Source organism: Lissotriton helveticus, chromosome 2_2 (genome assembly GCF_964261635.1).
Source record: "Lissotriton helveticus chromosome 2_2, aLisHel1.1, whole genome shotgun sequence".
NCBI lineage: Eukaryota > Metazoa > Chordata > Amphibia > Caudata > Salamandridae > Lissotriton > Lissotriton helveticus.
Genome location: NC_136060.1, coordinates 107,542,266 through 107,566,821, shown reverse-complemented (window position 1 = coordinate 107,566,821; position 24,556 = coordinate 107,542,266). Strand labels below are relative to the sequence as shown.

At 49.0% G+C, this 24,556-nt stretch overlaps 1 protein-coding gene across 1 annotated transcript in view; it reads left to right on the top strand.

Moving 5' to 3' along the window:
* Positions 1-639: 639 nt before the first annotated feature.
* PAICS (phosphoribosylaminoimidazole carboxylase and phosphoribosylaminoimidazolesuccinocarboxamide synthase) overlaps positions 640-24,556 on the top strand; it is a 321,486-nt gene continuing 297,569 nt past the window's right edge. The window contains exon 1 of the mRNA XM_078678871.1: positions 640-1,034. Within this exon, the coding sequence (XP_078534997.1) occupies positions 647-1,034 (388 nt within the window). The 5' untranslated portion in view covers positions 640-646. The remainder of the gene's footprint in view (positions 1,035-24,556) is intronic.

Sequence of the window (24,556 nt, the reverse complement as noted above, 5' to 3'; positions counted from 1 at the left end):
CCCTGTACTTTATTTTAAATACAGCCTTTTCAATTTGTAACTGAAAAACATGTTTTTTGTTAAAACTGCACATAGCCCCTCCAGGCTGCTCTGAGAGCTACATCACACCGAAAGTGAGTGCTATATTCCTAGATCATGTGTGCTATCAGCGTCCAACCCCGGAGGCGAAACAAACTGATTTATAGTAGTATAAGTAGTATATACGGTTCAGTCACCAAAGTGACTCGAGAGGCGAGACTATAGCTGCAGTATTTTTACGGCCGAGATTCGGTACTTGAATTCCTTTCGAATATATCTCCGTCCTTAGCCAGCCAGCTCGAGCTGCAGGGGCTAGCCACATTCAAATCACGTTTGCCTCCTGGTGGTCTGAAGCCAGGTGTGTGATGGATGCGGTGGAGATGCGCTTTCTTTGAATCTGAATGTGCCTGTGCAGTTCATCACTGGAGCTCGAGCTGCTTTATTTGCTCGCTCCTGCGGAACCTGCTTTGCTGGCTTTTTTCTCAAGTCACACCCCCTCCAGGCAGCTTGAGCCAGTAAACTGGATCCTTTTGTCTCCGTGGGGCTTACCGAGCAACCAGCCGTCTGGTTTCCTAGGAAACCAAATCCGTAGCTAGGAATAGTGAATCATTTCCAGGTCACTTTCAACATGGATCGAGGAGCAGGAAGGTACTGGACTGAGGAAGAGATCAAAGCGCTGCTCACTGTCTGGTCCGAGAAACACATCAAAAAGCAGCTTCGGCAGACTCTGAGGAATAAGGGTATATTTATCTACATTGCAAAGCGGTTGCAGGAGCTGGGGGTGTGCCGAGACTGGAAGCAGTGCCGGGCAAAGTACAAGAACCTCAAATATGAGTACAGGACAGTGAAGGCTGCCATCGGCTCCGGGGAGGGGGGCAGAAGCATGCGCTTCTTTCACGAGCTGGATGCCATACTTAGAGATGAGCCTGGCACGGCGTCAGCTGAGGATGAAGATGGATTGTGTGCCCCGTCTGACGCCCACCTGGACGGTGGCACACAGACGGGAAGGGCTACAGGTAAAACGACATCAAACCCATGCGCATATATTACTCATGTGTCTGTGATGCCAACGTGATCATTACCCCCTCTTCGATTTCCATGTTTTAGGTCTATAAGCATGGTTTGCAGCAGTAACTGACTTAATACGCTTTGGATGAGCAGCGCCGACAGTGGTGAGATTTGGAAGCACACCTGTCTCTTGAAATTACACTAACTGGCAGCTGCTGCTCAAAGCGCTTATCTCAAAAGCGTTTTAAATTCGTTTGATTTTCCGCGTTTTAAAAAAAAAACTGTAAAAAATGACGCTGGAGTAAAAAAAAATATATATACTCAAATTAAACGCGTGCTAAGGAAATGTACTTGCTATTTCAGTTCTTTCTAAAAACAAATCAAATCAAATCGCAGAACTACAGGATTTGATGCACTTTTTTTGGACTACCAGGAAATATGCCAGTTGTAATGGGGACAGCTAGGCCTTAGTGTTTCACATGTGTAGCCGACTGATGTGCTGCAAGGATTACACACGCACGGTTACTGTGTTGGCGAAGGCCCAGAGAGCCCTAACGTCCATTCATTTAACTCCTCTGTCGGCCCTGCCTTATGAGTGACATGAGTGGATACCTTGTAGGGTGGCTCTCTATCCCTCTCATTCCTTATTAAATTTGAACAATGAGAGACTCAATCAGGCTGCGCCTTACATACAAAGTCTCGTAGCCTTTGCTGGGGCAGGGTTCGGCCGGAGACCATCCTTCTGGCTCCGGGAGCTTTTTCTGGACCCCTGCCCTGGTGAGTCGTAGGTCGTTGCATCTTCCTCCAGGGGATCCCTTCTTATTCGGCTACCTCCCATGCTTTCCTCTACTCTAGCAAACAATAGGCATCTTCGCTCACTTTCAGACGAAAAAGTTGCCCCAATGGTATTTTCGTTTCTGGCTGCCTCATCGACTTCATCCTCAATTCTCTCCTGGATGGCAGGCCTCTCCTTGAATCAAGAGACATTTCAATCAATCAGCAAATTTGTAGAGCGCGCTACTCACCCGCTAGGGTCTCAAGGCGTTTGGGGGGGGAGTCGCTACTGCTCGAACAGCCAGGTCTTGAATTGCTTTCTGAAGGAGAGATGGTCCTGGGTCATCCGAAGGTGGGTGGAGTGGGAGTTCCATGTCTTGGCCGCCAGGTAGGAGAAGGATCTTCCTCCGGCGGTAGATTTGCGCATTCGTGGGACGGAGGCGAGGGCGAGGCTGGGGGATCGGAGCTGGCGGGTGGGTGTGTAGAATGTGAGGCGGCTGTTGAGGTATTTCGGGCCCATGTCGTGGAGAGCCTTGTGTGCGTGGGTGAGGAGTCTGAACGTGATCCTCTTGGTGACGGGGAGCCAGTGCAGGTCTTTCAGATGGGCAGAGATGTGGCTGTGGCGAGGGATGTCCAGGATGAGTCGTGCAGAAGCGTTCTGTGTGCGCTGGAGTCTTTTCTGGAGTTTGGCTGTGGTTCCGGCGTAGAGGGTGTTCCCGTAGTCCAGACGGCTGGTGACGAGGGCCTGGGTGACCGTCTTCCTGGTTTCTGTGGGGATCCACCGGAAGATCTTTCGGAGCATGCGCAGGGTCTTGAAGCAGGAAGACGAGACGGCGTTGACTTGCTTGGTCATCGTGAGGGAGGAGTCCAGGATGAAGCCCAGGTTGCGTGCATGGTCCATTGGCTTGGGTGCGGTGCCCAGTGCAGGGGGCCACCAGGAGTCGTCCTAGGCGGAAGGGGATGGTCCGAGGATGAGGACTTCCGTCTTGTCTGAGTTCAGTTTCAGACGGCTAATCTTCATCCATTCCGCGACGTCTTTCATTCCTTCCTGGAGGCTGGCTTTTGCGGTGGCGGGGTTGTTGGTGAGGGAGAGGATCAGGTGGGTGTCGTCGGCATAGGAGATGATGTTAAGGTTGTGTTGGCGTGCGATGGCAGCGAGAGGGCTCATGTAGACGTTGGAGAGGGTGGGGCTGAGTGAGGATCCTTGCGGGACGCCGCAGATGACTTCAGTGGCCGCGGTCGGAACGGGGGGAGGCGGACTCTCTGGGTTCTTCCGGCGAGGAACAAGATGATCCACTCCAGGGCCGCTCCTTGGATTCCGGTGTTGCTGAGGCGCTGGATCAGGGTGCGGTGGCATACGGTGTCGAAGGCTGCTGAGAGGTCTAGGAGGATGAGGGCAGCAGTTTCCCCATTGTCGAGCAGGGGTCTGATGTTGTCGGTAGCTGCGATGAGAGCGGTCTCGGTGCTGTGGTTTGCTCGGAAACCGGATTGTGATGGGTCGAGGGATCCGTTGGTCTCGAGGAAGGCGGAGAGTTGTCTGTTGATGGTCTTCTCGATGACTTTGGCTGGAAAGGGGAGGAGCGAGATGGGGCGGACGTTCTTGAGGTTCGTGGGGTCCGCGGTGGGTTTCTTCAGGAGAGCGCTCAGCTCGGCATGTTTCCAACTCTCCGGGAAGGTGGCGGATGCGAAGGAGCTGTTGCTGATGTTCCGGAGCTGGGGTGCGATGATGGAGTCGGCTTTGTTGAAGATGTGGTGTGGGCAGGGGTCGGTTTGGGAGCCGGAGTGGATGGTGTTCATCAGGCGGGTGGTGTCTTCTGTGCTGACAGGGGTCCAGGTGCAGAGGGTGGTGGTGGGGGGCGTTGGTTCGGTGGTTGGGTGCGTGGTCTGTGCGCCGAAGCTGTTGTGTATGTCGGCGATCTTGCTGTGGAAGAACGAGGCGAGTGAGTCGCAGAGGTCTTGCGACGGTGTGATATCGTTGTTGCAGGCGCTGGGGTTGGAGAGCTCTTTAACGATGCTGAAGAGTTCCTTGCTGTTGTGGGTGTTGTTGTCCAGTCGTTCTTTGAATGTTGTCCTTTTGGTGGTGCGGATCAGCTGGTGGTGTTTGCGGGTGGCGTTCTTGAGGGCTGTCATGTTTTCTGTTGTCTGGTCGTGGCACCAGGCTTTCTCGAGGGTGCGGCAGGTTTTCTTGGAGTTTTTGAGGTCGTTGGTGAACTACGAGGCTTTCCTGCTGCCGGATCTGCTGGGAGGGTTCTTCAGTGGTGCAAGGTCGTCGGCGTAGGTGGTGAGCCACTGTGTGAGGTTGCGGGCTGCTTCGCTGGGGTCCGTCGTGTTGGTGGGTGGGTTCTGGCTGAGGGCGGTGGTGAGCTGGTCGGCGGTGATCTTGCTCCAGTTTCTGCGGGGGACCTGCTGCTGGTGGTGGTGGGTCGTGGTTCTCCTGAAGTTGAAGTGGATGCAGCTGTGATCTGTCAAGTGTAGTCCGGAGGAGTGGCTGAAGGAGATGTGCTTGCTGGAGGAGAAGACGGGGTCAAGCGTGTGGCCGGCGTAGTGGGTGGGGGTGTTCACCAGTTGCTTGAGTCCGAGGTTGGCGAGGTTGTCCAGCAGGGCGGCGCTGTTGCAGTCCTTGTTGTTCTCTAGGTGGAAGTTGAGGTCACCTAGGAGGATGTAGTCTGAAGAGGTGAGGGCGTGTGGACTGATGAAGTCTGCGATGGCTTCGCTGAATTGTGTGCGTGGTCCCAGGGGTCTGTAGATGAGAGTGCCTCTGAGGGTGGTCTTGGGGTCGGTATGTATCTGGAAGTGAAGGTGCTCGGCGGCGGTGAGGGTGTCGTCGGAGTTGGTCGTGATGCGGATGCTGTTTCTGTGGACGATGGCGATGCCTCCTCCGGTTTGGTTGACGCGGTCCCTCCGGGTGATCTTGTAGCCATCCGGGATGGCTATGGCGATGTCGGGGGCTGAGGAGGCGTTCATCCAGGTTTCTGTGAGGAAGGCGACGTCTGGTGATATTGTGTCGAGGAGGTTCCAGAGTTCGACGGCGTGTCTGTGGACGGAGCGGGTGTTGAGCAGGATGCACTTGAGGTGGTTGTTGGCTTGGCGGGTGCGGTGCAGGTTCGGAGGCAGGTGAATTGGCAGGCTTGGCAGGTGAAGGGTCCGTGGGTGCGTTTCGGGGTGGCTCGGGAGCAGACGGGGTTCCGGCCGGCGTTGAGTGCGTGGAGGGTGCATCGTAGGTCCGTCGGGTGGGCTGGCATCGTTGAGGACCAGGGTTCCTGGCGCTGGGCGCGGTCCAGGCGTGGACGGGCGTAGACGAACTTGCCTTTGGCGCGCAATCGGCGCGACCGCTGCGCGTGGCTGCTGCGCGTACGCGCGGTCCCTGCCATTTATGGAGAAGTGGGAGGGAGGAGCAGCTGGGAGGCGGGAGCGGGGCGGCGAATGAGGAGCGGGAGACAGGAGAGGGGGGCGGGGCCGCAGGAGAGCAGCGGCGGGGAGCAGAGGGGGGTAAAGAGCGGGAAAGTGGAGCGGGGGAGAGCGAGGGCAAGCCTGGGCAAGCCTGGAGATCGGGACAAGCCTGGAGAGCAGGGGCCCTAAGGAGAGGAGGCAGCAAGAGGGCCATGCAGGCAGCGGCAGCAGAATCCGGGCACACGGGGGCCGTGCTGTAGTGGAGTGACCGGGTCAAGGGTTCCTGGTGACCATGCTATGTGCTATCTGTGCCGTGACCAAGCTGCTTTTTATCTTGACCGCTTTCCAGACTTGAGGTTCATATGGGGTTCTGAACTTCTAGCCGGGGAATTTATCCTTGATGACCACTGTGTCTTCCACCTGCAGAGAGGGGGGGTTGTGCCCTTCTACGTGCACTCACCTTTCGGTTGGTGGTTTCCCACCTGGCTTGGGTGGCTTCACTGTGAAGGTCCTTAGGGTGCCGGATTAACTGGGATGCAGTCCCACGTGGGCTTCTGAAACGGTAGGTGAGCCGGTGCGCAGTTGGTGGTCCTGTGGAGGTTTTGCCGGTAGGCATTCAAGAACCATTGTAAACAGCACTCTGCATCCTCGCCCTGTTCAACTCCAATCTGGAGGACGCGGTTCAGGGACTGCATAAACCTTTCCACTTCCCCGTTTGCCTGGGGCCACTGCAGGGTGATCTTCCTGTGTTTGATGGTGAGGTGAGTGAGGCAAGATACTCTTGAAACTCGGGCCCTTGAAAGGGTGGGCCATTATCTGACTTCACTTCCTCTGGTAGACCCAACAACACAAATGTCTTGTCCAGGACTGCCTTGACATGAAGGAGAGTGGTAAACAGCACCACCTCCACCACAGGAAAAGTGGGGTGTGAGTCCATCATCGCTATCGTGACTTGGTCATTTGGGAAGCTCCCAAAATCGATGTTGAGTTTGGTCCACGGCTAACTGCTCGATTCTTCTGTCACAACTGGTGCTTTCAGCTGGTCCCCACTCATTATGACACATGAGTGACAGTTGCGCACAACCGCGTTGACGAGGGCATCCATGCCAGGTAACCATACTTTACTGTGGAGCCGGGCATTCTTCTTCGGCGTCCCTTGATGCCTTTGGTGAGTCAGATTGATCACCCTGCTCCACAGTCTTATTAGGACTACAGTTGACCAGGTAACAGGAGTCCATGTTGGCCTTCACTTAGTTCATGCCAGACTCTCCACAGCTTCTATCACGTCAGTTTATCTTCTGTGGTTAGTGATAGGGACCCATCGAGTAAATGTTGTAACTGCCTCTGAGCCAATGCTTTTTAAGCTCGTTCCAGGTCTTCATTGTGTCTTGTCACTTCGCTGAGTTCCTCTAAGATCAGGGCTTTGGGGAAGGCAGTATGAATGATCATACTGACAAATTCCTCAGTCTTCTCTTCTTCCTGGATTGACTTTGTGGGCCTCTCTGGCATGGGGTGGAGTGACAGGTAATCTCCTGGATTAATAGTGCCTGGACGTTAGACGATTTCAAACGTGTATACTTGCAGTTGTACCTCCCACGTCTTGATTCTGGGGGGAGCCAATTGAGTTGTGCCAGTGAACAACCAAAGAAGATGCTTGTGATACGTGACTATTCGGAATTCTTGGCCACAGAGGTCGAGGTGGAAATGCTGGCAGGCTCATCTTATGGCTAACGCTTCTCGCTCGATTAGTGCATACCACATTTCCGTCTCAGAATGGGCTCGGCTGGCATTCGCTACTGGTACCCACTCTCTATCAGTGTCTTGCTGCATGAGCACTGCCCATAGCCCAACGGGGCTGGCATCGACAATCAGCTCGGTCTTCTTCTGCAGGTGGAAAAACGTAATGTTTACCTTGTCCATGAGGGCATCCTGGATCGCTTTGAAAATCTTGTTGGCTTCTCGACTCTAATCCCAGGATGTACCAGCCCGTGTAAAGACACGTAGAGGTTTCAACAGGGTGGCCAATTTAGGGATAAAGCGTCTGCAATAGGTGGCCATTCCAAGGAAGCTGGGGACTTCTGTTGAGTTCCTGGGAACTGGTGCATTCTAGATGGCCATGGCCTTCTTTGCAGCTACTCGCATACCCTCCCGGGAGAATATATATCCAAAGGAGTACTGGTAGAAGGAGCATTTGTTTTTGTTGAGTGTCAGACCACTCACTATCAGTCCGGAGTTGCATGTGTCCCACAGACGATGTGGTGCTTCTCGAGGCTGTTTGAGATGATTAGGATGTCATCGCTTAAGTTGAGGACTCGAAACAGTCCAGACAGGATCTCCCTTATGACGTTCTAGAAAACCTCCTCCAGGGAGGATATGCCGGAAACTCAGTCTCTTGTATCTTCTAAGCCCAATGTGCGTGGAGAATGTTGTTATGTACTGACTCTCAGGTGCAAGCTCCAGCTAGTGATAACCGGAATTGAGGTCGAGTTTTGAGAACCATTCAGCCCTGTTGAGATCGGCTAGGATATTGTCCATTGTAAGAGTTATATGGTGCTCCCACTTAATGGCGTGGTTTGGGAGTTGCATGTCTACACATAGTCGTATTGAGCCAGACTGCGTCGGCATGGGTGCAATGACCAGTGGCGACACCCAGACGTTGGGACCAGTTACCTTTTTGATGACTCCAAGGTCTTACAGTGCTTGCAGTTTCCGCTCTACCTGCACCCCCAGATGGAATGAGACTCTTCAATGCATCGTGCAGTAGGCTTTACAGATGTGTCTATATTCAGCTGGACCTGCTTGTGTTTCAGTTTGCCTAGACCTATGAATAGCTGCACAAATTCAGAGAGGAGAGAGTCAGCGTGGGACTCGTGTATCTGGTTTGTGAAGAATTGCAATTCAAGGTCTTTGGCCGTGTGGCAGCTCAGCACAGTGATAACTCTCTGTGATAGGAATCCTTGCTCTGGCAGCCAGCTTGTCACTTTTGACTTCCACTTCTATGACTCCCTGAAGTGATAATGGTTCCGTACCCCCATATCTGTATATCTTTGCTCTTGTGCGGAAGAGTAGAGGGTGTGGTGTAATCTTTTCTTATTGTTACAAGTCCATTACATTAACTGATGCTCTGGTGTCGATGAGTGCCATCACTGTTGTGTCCGCAATCTTTACAGTGCACATTGGGGGTAGTCGCCGCCTGTGATCTGCATGGCTTGCAAAGACACAAGAAAGACTTCATCTTCTTCTTCTGCATTTGTGTATCGCCCATAGCTGTTACCTGCTTCTGGGTCTGGTGTGACGTCCAGAGAATGTTAACCAAAGACACTGCTAAAGCTGTAACAGTGTGCCCAAACCGTATTCCTTTGTGAAACTGGACGTTTTCAGTAATTAAATCTGAAACATTTGTAGGTAATCCAAATAAACCATTCAATGAGCTATTTTCAATTGAATATATGTACTTTTAATTCCAAAGTAAATATTTCATTTTAAATGTTGCATCACATCTTTGGACTGTAATGGGGCGTTTTCATGTTATTCTGATAAACACATCCTGTTGTCCAAACAATTGACTGTACTCAAGTTATTCCCTATGCATTTCGGGCCACTGCACTGCCACGGTTATCAATTTCAGTGGGTCGGTGCTGCTGTACGGGTCGAGGCACGTCTTTCCGAAAATCAAGTGACATTGAATGGTTTATTTGGATTACCTACAAATGTTTCAGATTTAATTACTGAAAACGTCCAGTTTCACAAAGGAGTGCGGTTTGGGCACACTGTTACAGCTTTAGCAGTGTCTTTGGTTCATGTAGTTGCCTGTCCATAAGGTGTGGCCGACTTCAGATGTGTAATCAGGTAAGGAAGCTTGTACCTAAGAATGGAAATTGGAGAGCCAGCAAACCCAATTTCTGCATTATTTTTATGTGGATATAATTTAGAAGCTGATCCAGGTGTGTTTGAACATAACATCATAGGGCATCCATAACTATTTCGTAGGAGCACAATCTGGTTCTTTGGCTTGGTATAGCCTTGATGGACTACAGTGCTAAAGGCAAGGTGCCTAGACACTTCTGTTGGGTCTCAAAACGGATATTTTCTATCTTGTTCATAAGTGTGCTGTTATTTCTTTTAAAATGGATGTGTTGCTTGATCCGTAAAGCTGTGAAAATCTCCTGTACGACTGCTAAAATGAAATGTGTTCCTCGGCTTCCCGAGAGGCGACTTGGTATTCTGAAACTGAGGAGGTGTTCTTTCCACCCACCCCGAAAACATACAAACAATCACAAATACATAAGAACAGGACCATTTGGGTATTTTAATTAAGTTCATTTAGAGGTGGACAAGAGGGCCCAAGGTAGCGGATCAATCGATCTATCAGGGTCTTGTAGAGCGCGGCTACTCACCTGTGTGGATCTCAAGGCACTTGAGAAGGGGGGCTGCTGGTAGGACTGGGTGGAGGATCATTCGAAGAGCCAGGTCTTGAGGTCCTTCCCAAATCGGTTCAGCGACCCAGATTGCATGAGTTGGAGGGGAAGGGTGTTCCGGGTCTTGGATGCAAGGTGGGCGAACGATCTCCGTCCGGTTCTGGTTTTGTGGATCTTGGGGACGGAGGTAAGGGCGAGTTGGCAGGATCGAAGTTGTCTGGTCATACATAGAATGTGAGGCGATGGTTTATGCATGTTGGTCCATCGTCGTGTACAGCTTTGTAGGCTTGAGGAGCTTGAAAGTGATTGCCTGGGAGTCAGTTTTGTTGGAGGTCTTGCGTGATGTGGCTGCGGCAGGGGATGTCGAGTACCAGTCTGGCTGCAGCGTTTTGGACGTTCTGAAGTTTCTTGAGCTGTTTCTTGGTGATGCTGGCATAGAATGTTTTGACGTACTCAAGTCAGCTGGTTATGAGTGCATAGGTGACCGTCTTTCTGGATTCTGTTGGAATCCACCTGAACGTTTTTCAAAGCAGGCGGAGTGTGTGGAAGCAATACAACTTCAGTTCTGCGATGAGGGAGTGAATTTGTGCACAGTGATGTGTGTTATTGGATAAATCCTAACTCCAACAATTATTTCAAAAACAGCTATGACACTGCCACTTGGAGTGGTCCACCGCAAATGACCACTTTAAGAAATATAAACAATATAAACCAAGGAGTGTCCAAATAAACAAATCAATTTTAGCACTAATTCTGCTTTTCAAATGAGACCAAAAATGTTTTCGAGCAGGCTTGCTTGATGATTGCTTTCCAAAGTCTTGTTTATTTTCAATCACTTCAAAACATCCACTTGTATTGAAGAATAGATTTTCCGTCATTCATAAATATTTTTCAAGGACACAAATTATTTTTCCACTGCTACAGCCTACGCATTTCGTCCCCCCAAGGACATCATCAGGGCTGTAAAGAATATAAAAAGAAGAAACATAACTCATATGATCTAATATACAAACAAACAAGTACATACTGCTACTGCCTATATGCCATTCTAATGTCATCATCTCATAATTAATATTCAAGACACACCTGCCTATATGCCATTCTATAAGAATTCAATGATACATATAGAAGAAAGACCAAGAACCTTGCCATGGTGGTTATAGAAATGATATAAAAAATGACAATGTCATTAAGTTTTGCATTATTTACCCTTTTAAATGTACCTGGCTGTTGATAAGTAAAATGTAAATAAAAATGTAAATTGATACTTGTATAGCCCACTACTCACCCGCAAGGGTCTCAAGGCGCTTGTACGAATACCGCTGTGGAATCCTGGCTTTCCCTGTGAGGTGTCCACTCCTGGGCACCCCCAAGGTGGAGGCCAGGCATCCTTAGCGTTGGGGGGGCCGTTGTGGAGATTAAGCAAGCTTTTGCCCAGAGTTGCAGAGTGGGACTCCATGATTGGAATAGGCACCGAGGCAAGAATTATCAGGTCCGTGGAATTTTGAGCCCAAGACCCGCCGAGGTGGGGAATTGAACCCTGGTCCCGGGCTAGACGTCTGCATCAGGGTCTGCCGCTCTAACCATTGAGCCACACTTCTACATTTAGTTCCTCACCTTAGAACTATGTGATGATCCTTCCCACTCGAATTTTCACCCATGGATCATCTCATCCACAACAAATCCTTATGTGTCCCCAATTCACTATTTCAAATTACACCTATAATTAGAAAAATTCTATGTTGTATTTCCAAATGGTTATATATCTACAAAAAGCCCTTCCCTCTTATAGAACTAATCTGGCCACTAATCATACTATATATAATAGTCCATGTGCTAGTGCCTCTATTCATCTCAGTTACAGGAACAGGTCAATGGTGGCTGTAAAACACATACCTCAAATAGACCTATTTAAGCCTCTATTAAATGTAACTGTTGAAAAAAGATGGAGTATCAAGCTCCCATCCTTCATCCTTTCTTTAGGTTCCATATTGTTTCACAAAATAATTACCCACTATTCGTGCTTACCTATATAAAACCTGGTATATTACTTCATTTCATTCCAAAATATTCCATCGAACGTCAACTTGACAATGTATACCTATAGCGAAAGTGTACAAAATTCTGCTATCGCCCTCAATTCTGATCACTGTTTTTTCCCCCATAAATTAAGAAATCACATTATCCTTACCTCTACTAATGTATTGCACCAAGCTACTCGTCCCTTGCTGATTCACCACCAATCCATTCAAAGTAGCCTTCTTATTTATTTCAACCCAAATATCCTAAAAAAACACAAAATAGTACAAATTGATTCAAACCACCAAAGTCCCCTGTTTTAAAACCATAGTCCGCCTTGTATTCCTATCCCATTTACCTTCATTCGCCGTGTCTGTTCCCCATGTCCTGTTCTTGTGGCGACCGGTACGATAAATCCGTCGCCATGCTAACACTCTCTTTATTTCCTCAATCAACCAATCATACTGGTGCTCAATTTCCCGTGAAAAGGACTTAACTGAATACAAGTTCCCAACAAGGTCCGTCGTCTATTCTACGTGTTATAAGCCAATCCCAATCGGCTGTGACTAACCGGAAATACTTCTCACGAGTTGCCTCTATCTCAGTTCTCTACCAGGTCCGCTATCCCCTATTCCACAATGTCTCAGAAAAAAACGTAACTGACTTCCCAGTTTTCAACAAGGTCCGCTATCTCTTACTCGTGATATCCGCCAATCACTGTCTGTTATGACTCTACCGGAAATACTTCCGAAGTGTTGCCTCTCTCGCGGTTCCAAACAAGGTCTGGTTTCCCCTTCTCATTAAGTCCACCAATCACCATCTAATATGGCTTTACCGGTAATGCTGCCGTAACACAGTTAATCAGCTTAATGTCAACGTGATTACTTCGTGCGATCAGGCAATAGCCTTCCTATTTCCTGCCCGAACTCATACTCCTCCACGTAATCGATCCTAATATTACCTCGATATATCTTAAAGCCGATAAACTATGTCTGGGAGTTAAAATAATTCTTTCTATTTATATACGGCGGTCCATCCACACGGTCTGGTGCGCAGCTTACATTATTTCAATTCACCCGACCTGTCTAAACATCATGAATTATTTCTATTATAATGACATGCATGTCATCAACGCAAAGAACATCACAAATAGATGTCATTTTAATGTGCAAAGGAAGTATAACCCCCTTCTATCTAACAGCAACAAACTTATGGTAAATGGGCTCATACCTCATTTCTTGAAAAGTAGTGAACAGATCACTCATTGATCCCAAAGACTCTATAAACTCATTTCAAAAATAGAGTTCGCTCCTGATGTTTGAAAAAATATTACCAACAATCCACCAATGGACTGTATTTAAACAAAAAAAACAAAAAACAGGGGGGATTCAGCTAATCCCCTGGTCAGATAAGACACTCAAAATAGAAAACTTGTTAACTCTTCAGACCTATAGAAAATAATGTAGTTCTGAATCACTATTTAGCCTATCCTTGACCGCTCTACAGCGACTAATCCATTTAGCCTCCTCTTTTCTGATCAATAGTTCCCAATCACCTCCCCGTATTCCTGGTTCTATTTTCTGTAAGCCATGGAATTTAAACTCTCTCTGTGTACCATGACATTCCTTAATATGTACAAAAATAGGGGATTTAGGGTCTTGATTTAAAATCGCTCGTCTGTGCTCTTGTATACGTATCTTTAGTTGTCTCTTAGTACTACCAATGTAAATTTTTGAACAGGCGCAAATCAACGCATACACTACCCCAGTGCTGTCACAATTAATGAATTGACGTATCTGATAGGTTTGCATACTATTATATTTGAACTCCTTCAAACGATTAATGCCAAAAGGGCAAACATTACATGCACCACACGTGTAAAACCCATTCGGTGTAATGGGCATCCAATCCATCCTAGATCTTTGTGTTGATTGTACAGGTTGTACATAATTTCTGGTTATAAGATTACCTATGGTCGGACTCCTTCTGTATATTATTTTGGGTACTTCTCCCAGGTTGCCGAGCAACCCTGGTACACCCACTAATAAATGCCAATTCTTTTTCAGAATCCTGTAAATTCTGTCCTTATCCGCACTGTAAGTGGTAATAAACACCAATTGCCTGTGTGGAAGCAGGCTGAGGAAACTGCATTGATTTAGCTGTTCATAGTGAGCGATGAGTCCTGAGTGATACCGAGGTTGTGTGCGTTGTCCGTCTGGGTGGGGGGAGATCCCAGAGTGGCAGGCCAACAGGAGTCGTCCCAATCTGAAGGGCTGGATCCCAGGATGAGTACTTCAGTCTTGCCTGAGTTGAGCTTGCGGCAGCTGTCTTTCATCCAGGTAGCAACAGCCTTAATTCTACTGTGGAAGGGATCTGATGGTTGTGGGTTTGTTGGGGAGGAAGAGGATCAGCTGGGTGTCATCAGCGTATGAGACGATGTTGAGTCTGTGGCTTCTGACGAAGGCTGCATGGGAGACCATGTAGACGTTGAAGATGGTGGGGCTCAGGGACGAACCCTGGGGCACTCCACAGCTGATCTCTGTGGGTTCCAAGAGAACGGTGATAAACTGACTCACTGGGTCTGGCCGGTGAGGAAGGAGTGGTTCCAGTCCAAAGCCTTTTGGATGCCGGCGTTGAGGACTCTCGTGATTAGAGTGTGGTGGGAGACAGTGCTGAAAGTGGCCAAGAGGTCTAGTAGGATGAGGGTTGCGATCTCGCCCTGTAGAGTAGGGCACAGATGTCTTCGGTGGCGGTGAGGAGTGTGGTCTTTGTGCTGTGGTTGCTTCAGAAGCCGGATTTGGAGGTGTCCAGGACGTGGTTCACTTCGATGAACTTGGAGAGTTGGGCGTTGATGGCCTTCGTGATGACCTTGGCTGGGAAGGGGACTAGAGATGGGTCTGAAGTTCTTGAGGTCTGTTGGGTCTGAGGGCGGCTTTTTCAGCAGGGGTTTGATCTCAACGTGTTTCCATTCGTCGGGGTAGGTGGCAAATCCGATGGAGCAGTTGATGGTGCGGCAAAGCTAGGGGGCAATGGCGACGGCTGCTCTGTGGAACATGTGAGACAGGCAAGGATCTGTTGGGGCTCCTGAGTGGATGCTCTTCATGGTCTTGTCCTCTGTTGTGAGTGGTCTCCAGCAGGGCACGATCTGTTGCAGTGCGGCTTGGTTGTGTACAATCGTGGCATCATAGTGGTCAGGTTGAAGCTGTTGAAGATCTTCCTAATCTTGTGGTGGAAGAAGGTGCCAAGTTTGTTGCAGAGGTCTTGGGGCGGCGGATGTCTGTGGTCTCACTGTTGGGCCTGGTAAACCCCTTGACGATGGCGAAGAGTTCTTTGCTGTTGTGCGCGTTGGCATTGATTTTGTCCTGGAGGACCGTTTTCATTGTGATTTTCAGGAGGAGGTGGTGTGCGTTGACGGCGGATTTGAAGGTTGCATGAATATTCTGGTTTTGTTGTTCCTCCATCTCTTCTCGAGTGGTCTGCCGGGGTGTCTGGACTCGGGGAGGGCGGGAGAGAACCAGCTCGCCTTCTTATAGTGTTGCTTGCCTGGTCTTTGCTTGAGAGGTGCCAGGGTGTCACCGCAGTTGGCGTTGGGTGGTAGTGCTGAGGTAGTTGACTAGAAGTTCTTCGGTGGCCTTGGTCCAGCTGCGCTGGGTGGCGGGGATGATGATGATGATGATGGTGGTGTACGGTGGGTGTGGCGAGGACAAGATGCACACAGTGGTGGTCAGTCCAGGAGAGTTTGGTATTGTGGCTGTAGCTGAGGGAAGACGGGTTGAGCGTGTGTCCGGCTGTGTGGGTCGGAGTGGTGACTAACTTCTTGAGTACGATGTTGTCAAGGTTCTCCAGAAAGGAGGCGGTGTTCTGGTTACTGAGGTTGTCCATGTGGAAGTTGATGTCTCAGATTAGGATGTAGTCAGTGGATGCGAGAGCCTGGGGTGCGATGAGGTCTACAATGGTGTACATGAAGGGTCATCTGGGGCCGGCGGGGACCAGCGGAGGGTGGTGTTGGTCCGGATCTGAAGTGGAGGTGTTACTTGATCGTCGTTGGAGTGCGTGGTCAGTCGGAGTGTGCTTTTGTGGACAATGGCGATGCATCCTCCCGGGCAGTCGAGGCGGTCCTTACGGGTGATTTTGTAGCTGTTAGGGATGGCGATAGGGATGTCCGGTCTGGAGCAGAGGCTGGTCCAGGTTTCCATGAAGAAAGTGATGTCAGGAGAGATGGCGTTGAGAAAGACCCATATTTCTGTGGTGTGTTTGTGGAGGGACCGCACATTGAGGAGGATGCAGTTGAACCAGATGGGTGCGCTGTTGGTCAGCTGGGCCGCGAGAGTAGCTGGCATGTTGGCATAAGCAAGGTAGGAGACCTGATATTTTGTTGCGACCACACAAGAGCTGTCTCTCCACACTTCTTCTGGGTCTCTTGTACAATTTGTTTTGGTCCATCATTGCCTTTCGGTGTTGAAGGCAGCTGAAGTTAGAAAGTTCCTTTTGCATCCAGGGTAGTCCGAAGTCAGGTGTGACTTCAACTGCATTACCCGAGTCTGTGACTAAAGTTGCTAACTTTTGCTCAGCAAAGACACACGCTTTGGGAAGAGTAACTAGTTCAGCAACTTGGATAAATCTCACATTGAGAAGGTGGTGGCTTTTGACAATTTGATATACAGTGCATACAGCGTATCCTGTAATCAGTTCACCATCATTTCTAAGATGATCCATCCACAGTATACACTAATTCACAGTTGGGTATCAATGCATCTGTAAAATTAGTATGGAGCTTTGTTACATGTTCAGTTGGCACAAGACAATTATGAGGTTCTGCCTCTTCTCTAGTGGAAATTAGAGATGCAGGATTCATTGTGGCTAAACGGGCTAGGGTGATATGTGAGGCAGACAACAATAGAATTTGATATCAGGACAACCTGATATTGGAGAGGTGTTGGGTCTTGGTAGTTAGGAGAAGGACAACAGAGTGGGGGAGGGCCACATTCATTGAAAAACTCTATACAATTTTTCAGAGGCTTCATCAAGGAGGGCAGCAGCAACTACAGTGCAGAGGCATGGAAGAAGCCCTCTTGCTATGCAATTGTCCGCAGGAGGAAGGAGACATTGGCAGGTCATGTAGCAGCCGAATACCACCCTTTGCTCTGTGATATTCTGTGGAAAAGGAAAGAGGACATCAAGGGAAAGGCAAAGCAATGAGAAGTGTGAACAGAGAAGGAGAACTAATTGAAGGGAATGGGGATGTAAGCCTTAAAAAGTGTATACAGACTTCCCACAAGAAATAGATGAGAGGTGGCGGGACCCCCTGGGCCCTGTATCCATTATAAGCTCTAGTGATTATGCTCTGCAGAAGGACTGGAGAAAGGGGAAACTTTAACTTGAAAAACGTGTTGCAGCACCAACAGAAGCGAAGAATTCTTTGCCATTGTGAAAGATTTAACCTTACCATCGGCCGACTCCCTATCAGGGCCTCTGCAACAATCTCTCTCACTTCTTCTGTAAAAAAAACTGCCATTTATAGCACTTCAGCGTGCAATTAGACTCGACAGACCACGCCTAAAACCTCCCGATCTTATCTTTTGAACCAATGTTTTTTTTAAAACATCTTTTTATTAAGACATCAACAATAAATGGACATCAGGTGACAATTAAAACTGTTGCAAGTGTCATCATCTCTTTCCATACATCAGAATATACAATATAGAATAGTGAATGTGAATCAAGGGGACTCGTGCACCTCTTCGTCTTCTTGGCATATCGGGGGCTCACAGATATCTCCACGGTAGTGGTTACAAGCCTCCCAAACCTTCCCCCACTTTGCAGGACACCTCCTAGCCGCATACACTGTCTCTAAACATGCACCAATCCAAATCCTCCGCCCTTTTCTCTACTCGGGGCGACTGGCTTGCTCCCCACAGCTGAGCAATATTATGCTTCGCTACCATGCATGCTAATGTGGCCCACTGCTTTCTGTGCGTACTCAGATCTGTGGGCTCCCAGACATTTAGGATACACCTGCGGGCCTCCGGCCTCATCTCCACCCCCAGGACCTCCCGCATCTTATCGTGGATCTTCTCCCAGTATGTCTGTACCCCTATGCAGTGCCACAAAATATGCATAAACGTTCCAAGTTCCCCACATCCCCTCCTGCACTCCCCACCCTCCAAATGGCCCATACGGATCAGTCTTGGCCCCGTAACATATGGCCTGTGTAAAATCTTAATTGCACCAGCCTGAGCCGCATCTGTATCGCCACCACCAGTGGAGAGGAAACCGCCTCCCTCAAATCCTCCTCATCGAGTTCCAGCCCATCCCAGCGCGCTTTAATAAGTGCCAGTGGATCCTCCATGTTATTCATGAGTTTCCTGTATATTAAAGAGATGGTCTTCTCAGGGAGGTGACCGTCCAACACCCGGTCTTCAAGGGGGGAGTCGTCGGGAAGCGATATATCCTTGGGAGTATGTGTGCGCAATGCATGACTAATCTGAAGATAGCGGCAGTGTACCCGGTCGTGAAGGTGGTACTGCTGCTGAAGAGATTGAAATGTGTGGACTGTGCCCCCTCCCCAGACATCTTTAATCTGTGTGATCCCAACGAGGTCCCATTTATCGAAGCCCTTAGACTTCCACAGACTGCCTAGTTTCTCCGAACACCACTGCAGGGTGGCGAGTGTAAGCCTCCCCTCCCACTTCAGATATCTGTTAGTCGCATGCCACACTTGAATAGCGTGTGCAGTGGGTCCCACTAGGGGGAATCGACAGGGATTGGAATAGAGCACTCTTGAGAAGTCGCCCCCTGGCACTTGCCCCTTTGAACCAATGTTAAGCACATGGCCTATCATCCCCTCGGAAGAAACCACAGCCACCATGAAGTCCATCCCCCGTAGGGGCCCCATTGCACCCCTACTTCACCATACCTTCTCCAGAGGACTGCAACCGATCAGGGCCATGCTTTGACCTATTCTCAAAGCCTCCCCCTCTTCCACCGCCTTCACAGATGGTTGGAGACATGCAATTACCTTACATTGCTAAAGAAACCCTCTGCAGACCCTTCAATGCTTGTTAACTACAGAACAATCTCCCTGCTCCCATTTCCGTCCAAAGTCTTAGAGAAAATCACCAACAGACACTTCACTGAATGCCTCTATGACTACCAACTTTTAAACACCACTCAGTCTGGTTTCAGACGTAACCATAGCATGGAAACTGGCCTCATCACTGCCATGGATTATATATGCATGCCTCTGGACAAAGAAGAAATGGCAGCACTCATCCTCCTGGACATCTCCACAGCATTTGACCCAGTCTCCCACTTCTTCTTCATCCAACACCTACACACATCGGAATCCAGGAACATGCAGTCCGAGGGATCTGCTCCTTCCTGATTGTTAGGTCCCACTCAGTTAGCCTGGCATCGTACACCTCAGATACTCACAACCTCATCTGTGGAGATCTGCAAGAATCCTGCCTGAGCCCAACCCTCTTCAGTGAATATATGATTCCTCTAGGCTGCATCATTCGCTTTCACAATATCAACTTCCTCTCCTACGCCAACAACATGAAACTCATTCTATGCCTCTTGAACAAGACACCCAAAACCTGGATCAAGTTTAATGCCTGCATGACTGAAATTAGCCACTGGATAAAGACCAACTATCTAAAGCTGAACACCGACAAGAACAAAGTCGCAATCTTACATCATTGGAGACTCCACCTGGTGGCCAACAGAGCTAGGACAGACACCAACCTCCATAATCCATGCAAGAACCTAAAGATCATCATCAACAACAAAAGACATGACCGTCCAAGTCAATGCCTTCACTGCTTCATGCTTTAGTGCCCAAAGTTGCTGAGGAAGATTTTGAGATGTCTCACAGTCAGCACCTGGAAAACCATCACACATGCCCTGGTCACAAGCAAGCTGGACCACAGGAACACCCTCTATGCTGGGATCAACAACAAACTGACCAGAAGGCTCCAGACCATTCAGAACTAGGCAGCCAAATCACTCTCAACCTGCGGGGCCGCCCTGACTTCACACCACACCTGAAGGACCTCCACCTGCTCCCCATTCACAAACGAACACAATTCACACTCCTCACCCACACTTTCAAGGCACTACATAGCACTAGCCCAGCATACCTCAACAATTGCAACTGTTTTACAAACCTTCCAGATACCCCCCTCAGGAATGAAAACTGAAGAGGGGATGAATCTTAAAAAGTCGGTAGTAGAACTGGAGTGTTTTGTTTTCCATGGACCACAACAGCTTATTTTAAGGCACATTGCACTCTGAATGGCATCGGGTATTACTTGCACATAGTAAATTATTCCTTTATATGCACTTTTAAATAAACACCTAAAAAGATAAGGATTGGGTAAACCTTCATTCCACATCCTAAAGAACCCCACCCCTCTGTGGCGGGGTGACACAGGCAGTCACAGTGAACAAGTTTTCATTGCATGTTTTGAGAGGGAAAAGCAACTGACAAAAACCATATGGGAGACAGTGAGGGTGATACTGTGGTAATACTCACCTGACCCGGTATCTGTTCTATCGAAGGCACAGTGAGTCAATCCTGGAAGACCAAATGTTTAACCTCTCCCTTTTTGCAGGGTTATCCCTAAACATTTTGCCTTCATTTGTTTTTTTTTCTAACCTTCTTGTTCCTGGCTTTAGGACTCTTGGTACTTTACCACTCCTAATCACTGCTAAAGTGCATTTGCTCTCGCCTCTAAACATGGTATGATTGGTTTACACCTGTTTGGCATATACCCAGGGCATGTAAATTAAATGCTACTAGTGGGCTTGCAGCACTGCTTATGCCACCCACAGAAGAAGCCTTTCATACCTGGCTCAGAACTGCCACCGCAGGGCCTGCGTGCGCAGTTTACTGCCACTCCGACCTAACATTTCTAACTACTTGCCAAGCCGTAAACTCCCCTTGTCCTACACTTAGGTCACTCCTACGGTATGCCATTGGTAGCATTATGGGTAGGGTGCTCTGTAACTCAGACAACTCGTCACAACACCCACCCACTCTGCCAGCCCTACGCTTGACCCCCATCTTCTCTGCAAGCTCCCATGTCTCCTTCAACCACACCACCAAACTCCACTGGACCGACCAATGATTCATCCACTTCACCTTCCGGAAAGCCACCATGCACCACCGCACCCAACATATCCCCTGCCTCTGCTGGAACAAAGTCACCGAAAGACCAGCTAACCACCACCCTCGCCTGGAGCCCAACCGCCGACCCCACCGACCCCGACATTGCCACCCGCAACCTCAGACAGCAGATCGATGAATGCGCCAACAAGGTCGCCCCGATCAAGAAACCCTCCAACAGTCACACCAGCAAAAAAGCCAGCTGGTTCACTGAAGACCTCCAGGCCTCCAAGCAAGCCTGCGGAAAGCTAGAGAAGAAACGGCACCATGAACGAACACCAGACAGCTACGCAGCCCACAAGAACGCCACCCGCAGACACCATCACCTCACCAGATGTGCCAAAAGGGCCTGCTTCAAAGACCGCCTAGACAACAATGCACACAACAGCAAAGAGCTCTTCAACATCATGAAGGAATTCTCCAACCCCAGCTCCAACACCAACGACATCCCACCTTCGGAAGACCTGTGCGACTCCCTTGCCACCTTCTTCCATCGCAAGATCGCAAAAACCCACAATAGCTTCAACGCCACGACCGCCCATACAACCACTGAGACCTCCGCCCCCACGACCACCATCCGCACCAATCCCCTGCTCTCCTGGACCAACATAAACGACGATGACACCATCAAAATCATTAACACCATCCACTCCGGATCTTCGTCAGACCCATGCCCACACACCGAGTGGATGAAGAACAGCCGACTGAAGCTAAATTCGGAGAAGCCGGAAGTCCTCATCCTCGGTTCCACTCCCTCGGCCTGGGATAACTCCTGGTGGCCGACCGCACTGGGAACAGCTCCAACACCCACCAACCACGCACACAACCTAGGGTTCATCCTCGACTCTACCCTCTCCATGAGAAAGCAGGTCAACACCGTCTCATCCTCCAGCTTCAACACCCTCCGCATCCTCCGCAAGATCTACAGGTGGATCCCCAACAAACCAAAAGAACAGTCACCCAGGCCCTCGTCAGCAGCAGGTTGGACTACGGAACACCCTCTACACAGGAGCCTCGGCCAAACTCCTGAAATGACTTCAACACATTCAGAACGCCTCTGCACGCCTGATCCTCTACATCCCTCGCCGCAGCCACATCGCACCCCACCTGAGAGACCTGCACTGGCTCCCTGTCAACAAGAGGATCACCTTCAAGCTCCTCACCTCCGGACACAAGGCACTCCACAACACCGGACCAGCATACCTCAACAGACGACTCAGCTTCTACACCCCCAACTGCCAGCTTCGCTCCACCGACCTCGCCACAGTCCCCGCATCCGAAGAGCGACCTCCGGTGGCAGATCGTTCTCCCAACTCGCCACCAAGACCTGGAACACCCTCCCCATCCCCCTACGGCAGACCCAAGACCTGCTGACCTTCAGAAGACTCCTCAAGACCTGGCTCTTCGAGCAGTAGCAGCATTCCCCCCCACCCCCCAGCGCCTTGAGACCCTCACGGGTAAGTAGTGCGCTTTACAAATGTTCTGATTGATTGATTGGTTGATTAAGTAAAAGGTAGCACATGTGCCTTTATGTATGGCATGTCCTGGTAGTGACAAACAGCCTATTTTGTTTCTCAATTCTGTGAGGCCTACTCCTCCCATAAGTTTGCATTTGGAATTCCCTTCTATATTTTTAAATGGTAATTCCTGATCTGAAAGGAGTGTTTTTGCCATGTTTGGTATGTTTAGAATGGTAGTGATGAATCCTTATTACTGGTGTAGTTGGATTTTACATCACTATTTTAGAAATGCCACTTTTAGAAAGTTGTACAAAAGGGGGTGGTGCAAAAGGGGGTGGTGATGGACGGAGCATCTGAACCAATCAAACACTCACACCCAGTCAAAGGATCTGGGTTTAATCCATCACCGTTCTTTAGCCCACTCTGCCACCCCAGTTCAGACATGGCCATATGCAAATCAGTCTGACCCTGTGCCTCATGGGAACAGTCCAGCCCGAACTGCCAAGCCATGCCTTCCCTGGACCGGAAACAAGCTTCCTAGGACCGGTTTCTGGCATTTCAGCCGTCTTCAGCCAGGCTTGCTTGAATCCAGTGGCAAAGTGAGCAAGGGACTCACGTCTGAGCATACCCTGCCAAGAACGGTGATGGATTAAACCCAGATCTGTTGACTGGGTGTGAGTGTTTGATTGGTTCGGATGCTCCATCCATCACCCCCTTTTGTACCGCTTTGTTCGCCATAAGTTGGCAGGGTATGCTCTCCAGGGACTGGTGGTATGCCCCTTCCTTGTAGGGTTTTTTGAAGATTCAGAAGGATACCGCCCTAAACAGCCATGATACTCGTGAGTCCAGCTATCAGCATCTGAATATAGCGCGCAGGGAGTGCTCTTTGGCCTTTCGGGAATGAATGCACGTGCTGAAGTATTTTTCCTTTGCCTCCAGGACTCCAGAATGCGCTGGTCAGAGCGCTTGTGAAAAGAGCTTGGGAACTAGACTACTGTGTTTCCTGATAAGAGGGATGGCTCCCCTACAGCAACAGGTTGTGGGTCATAACTCCACTGACAGCCCAAAGCGCTGGGCCGAGTCGAAGCTGCGAGGATCAGACAGAGAAAAGGGACTTGATCCATGCTGCACACTGGAGCCGCAGGCATGCTCTGCACGGATTACGGAGGACCTGTGGGGCATTTTTTCAGCATAGAGCTGGTATCACCACAATCGATTGCCTGCCAATCTCCTTATTTAGTCGTTTTGGAGGGTGACGGCAACCCCGTAATCCTCCTTAGGAGTCCGGAGGTTGATCTCAAAATGGATTATTGCTTTGGGATCGTAATCCCAGGATAACTACCATAAAACGCATAAGAGGAGCTCAGGCCCGTCTGTGCTCTACAGCTTGGGTTCTGAGTCCCACCTTTTCAGCCAGGCACCCAAACATTACCGCAACCCTGCTAATAGGAGTGCAGGGCTTCCTTTAACTATTTGGGGTATGATTACTGATGTGCTTATGGTGATATTTTGTGATTTATATGCTATTGGTGATTTATGTGTTTTGCCTCTGACCTAACTGCTACATTTCATGCACTGATGTTATAATGTATGTTGTTTTGATTCTTGCACTGTCAGGATAACAAGCACTACCTCAGTATTTGCATAATATGCACAGTATTTATGATTCATGTTGTTTTGGTCTTGTGTTATGTATAATATACCATATATATTTTTATATAATCCTGTGTGGAGCCTATTTTGCGGTGTGTTTATTGTGTCCTTGTGTGAGTGTGTTGCACACACTCTTTACACATTCCCTTTGATGATAAGCCTGACTGCTCTGTGCCAAGCTTCCAGAGGGTAATCACAGGTTATCATTCGTGTGTAACTGACTTGCCTTGTCTATAGTGGTGAGCACAGGACTGAAGGGCGATTCTTTGAACAACTTACAACACGTTTAATTTCAAACAAGAAATAAGGGGAGAAGATACACAGCAAGTGAACTAAATAAGAGACAAAAAAGTATTGTGTCTTAATAAAGATGGGACAATATATATGATACCATCGAAACACGTTGACGCCATTAGTAGCACAATCGAAGGATAGACACAAATCAGAGTGAAATACTGATGAGAGCAATGTATTAACTCAAGTGTTTTTCAATCCAAATTGATATGCATTTGTATTTGACTAAAATTGTGTCTTACATTATGTGCTTGCCTCGATTATGCTGGTCATACTTGAAATTTGTTGGTCAATAATCACCCTGTGATTTTTCATGTACTGTATGCTTTTTGTGGAGGATTTATTTCCTGTTT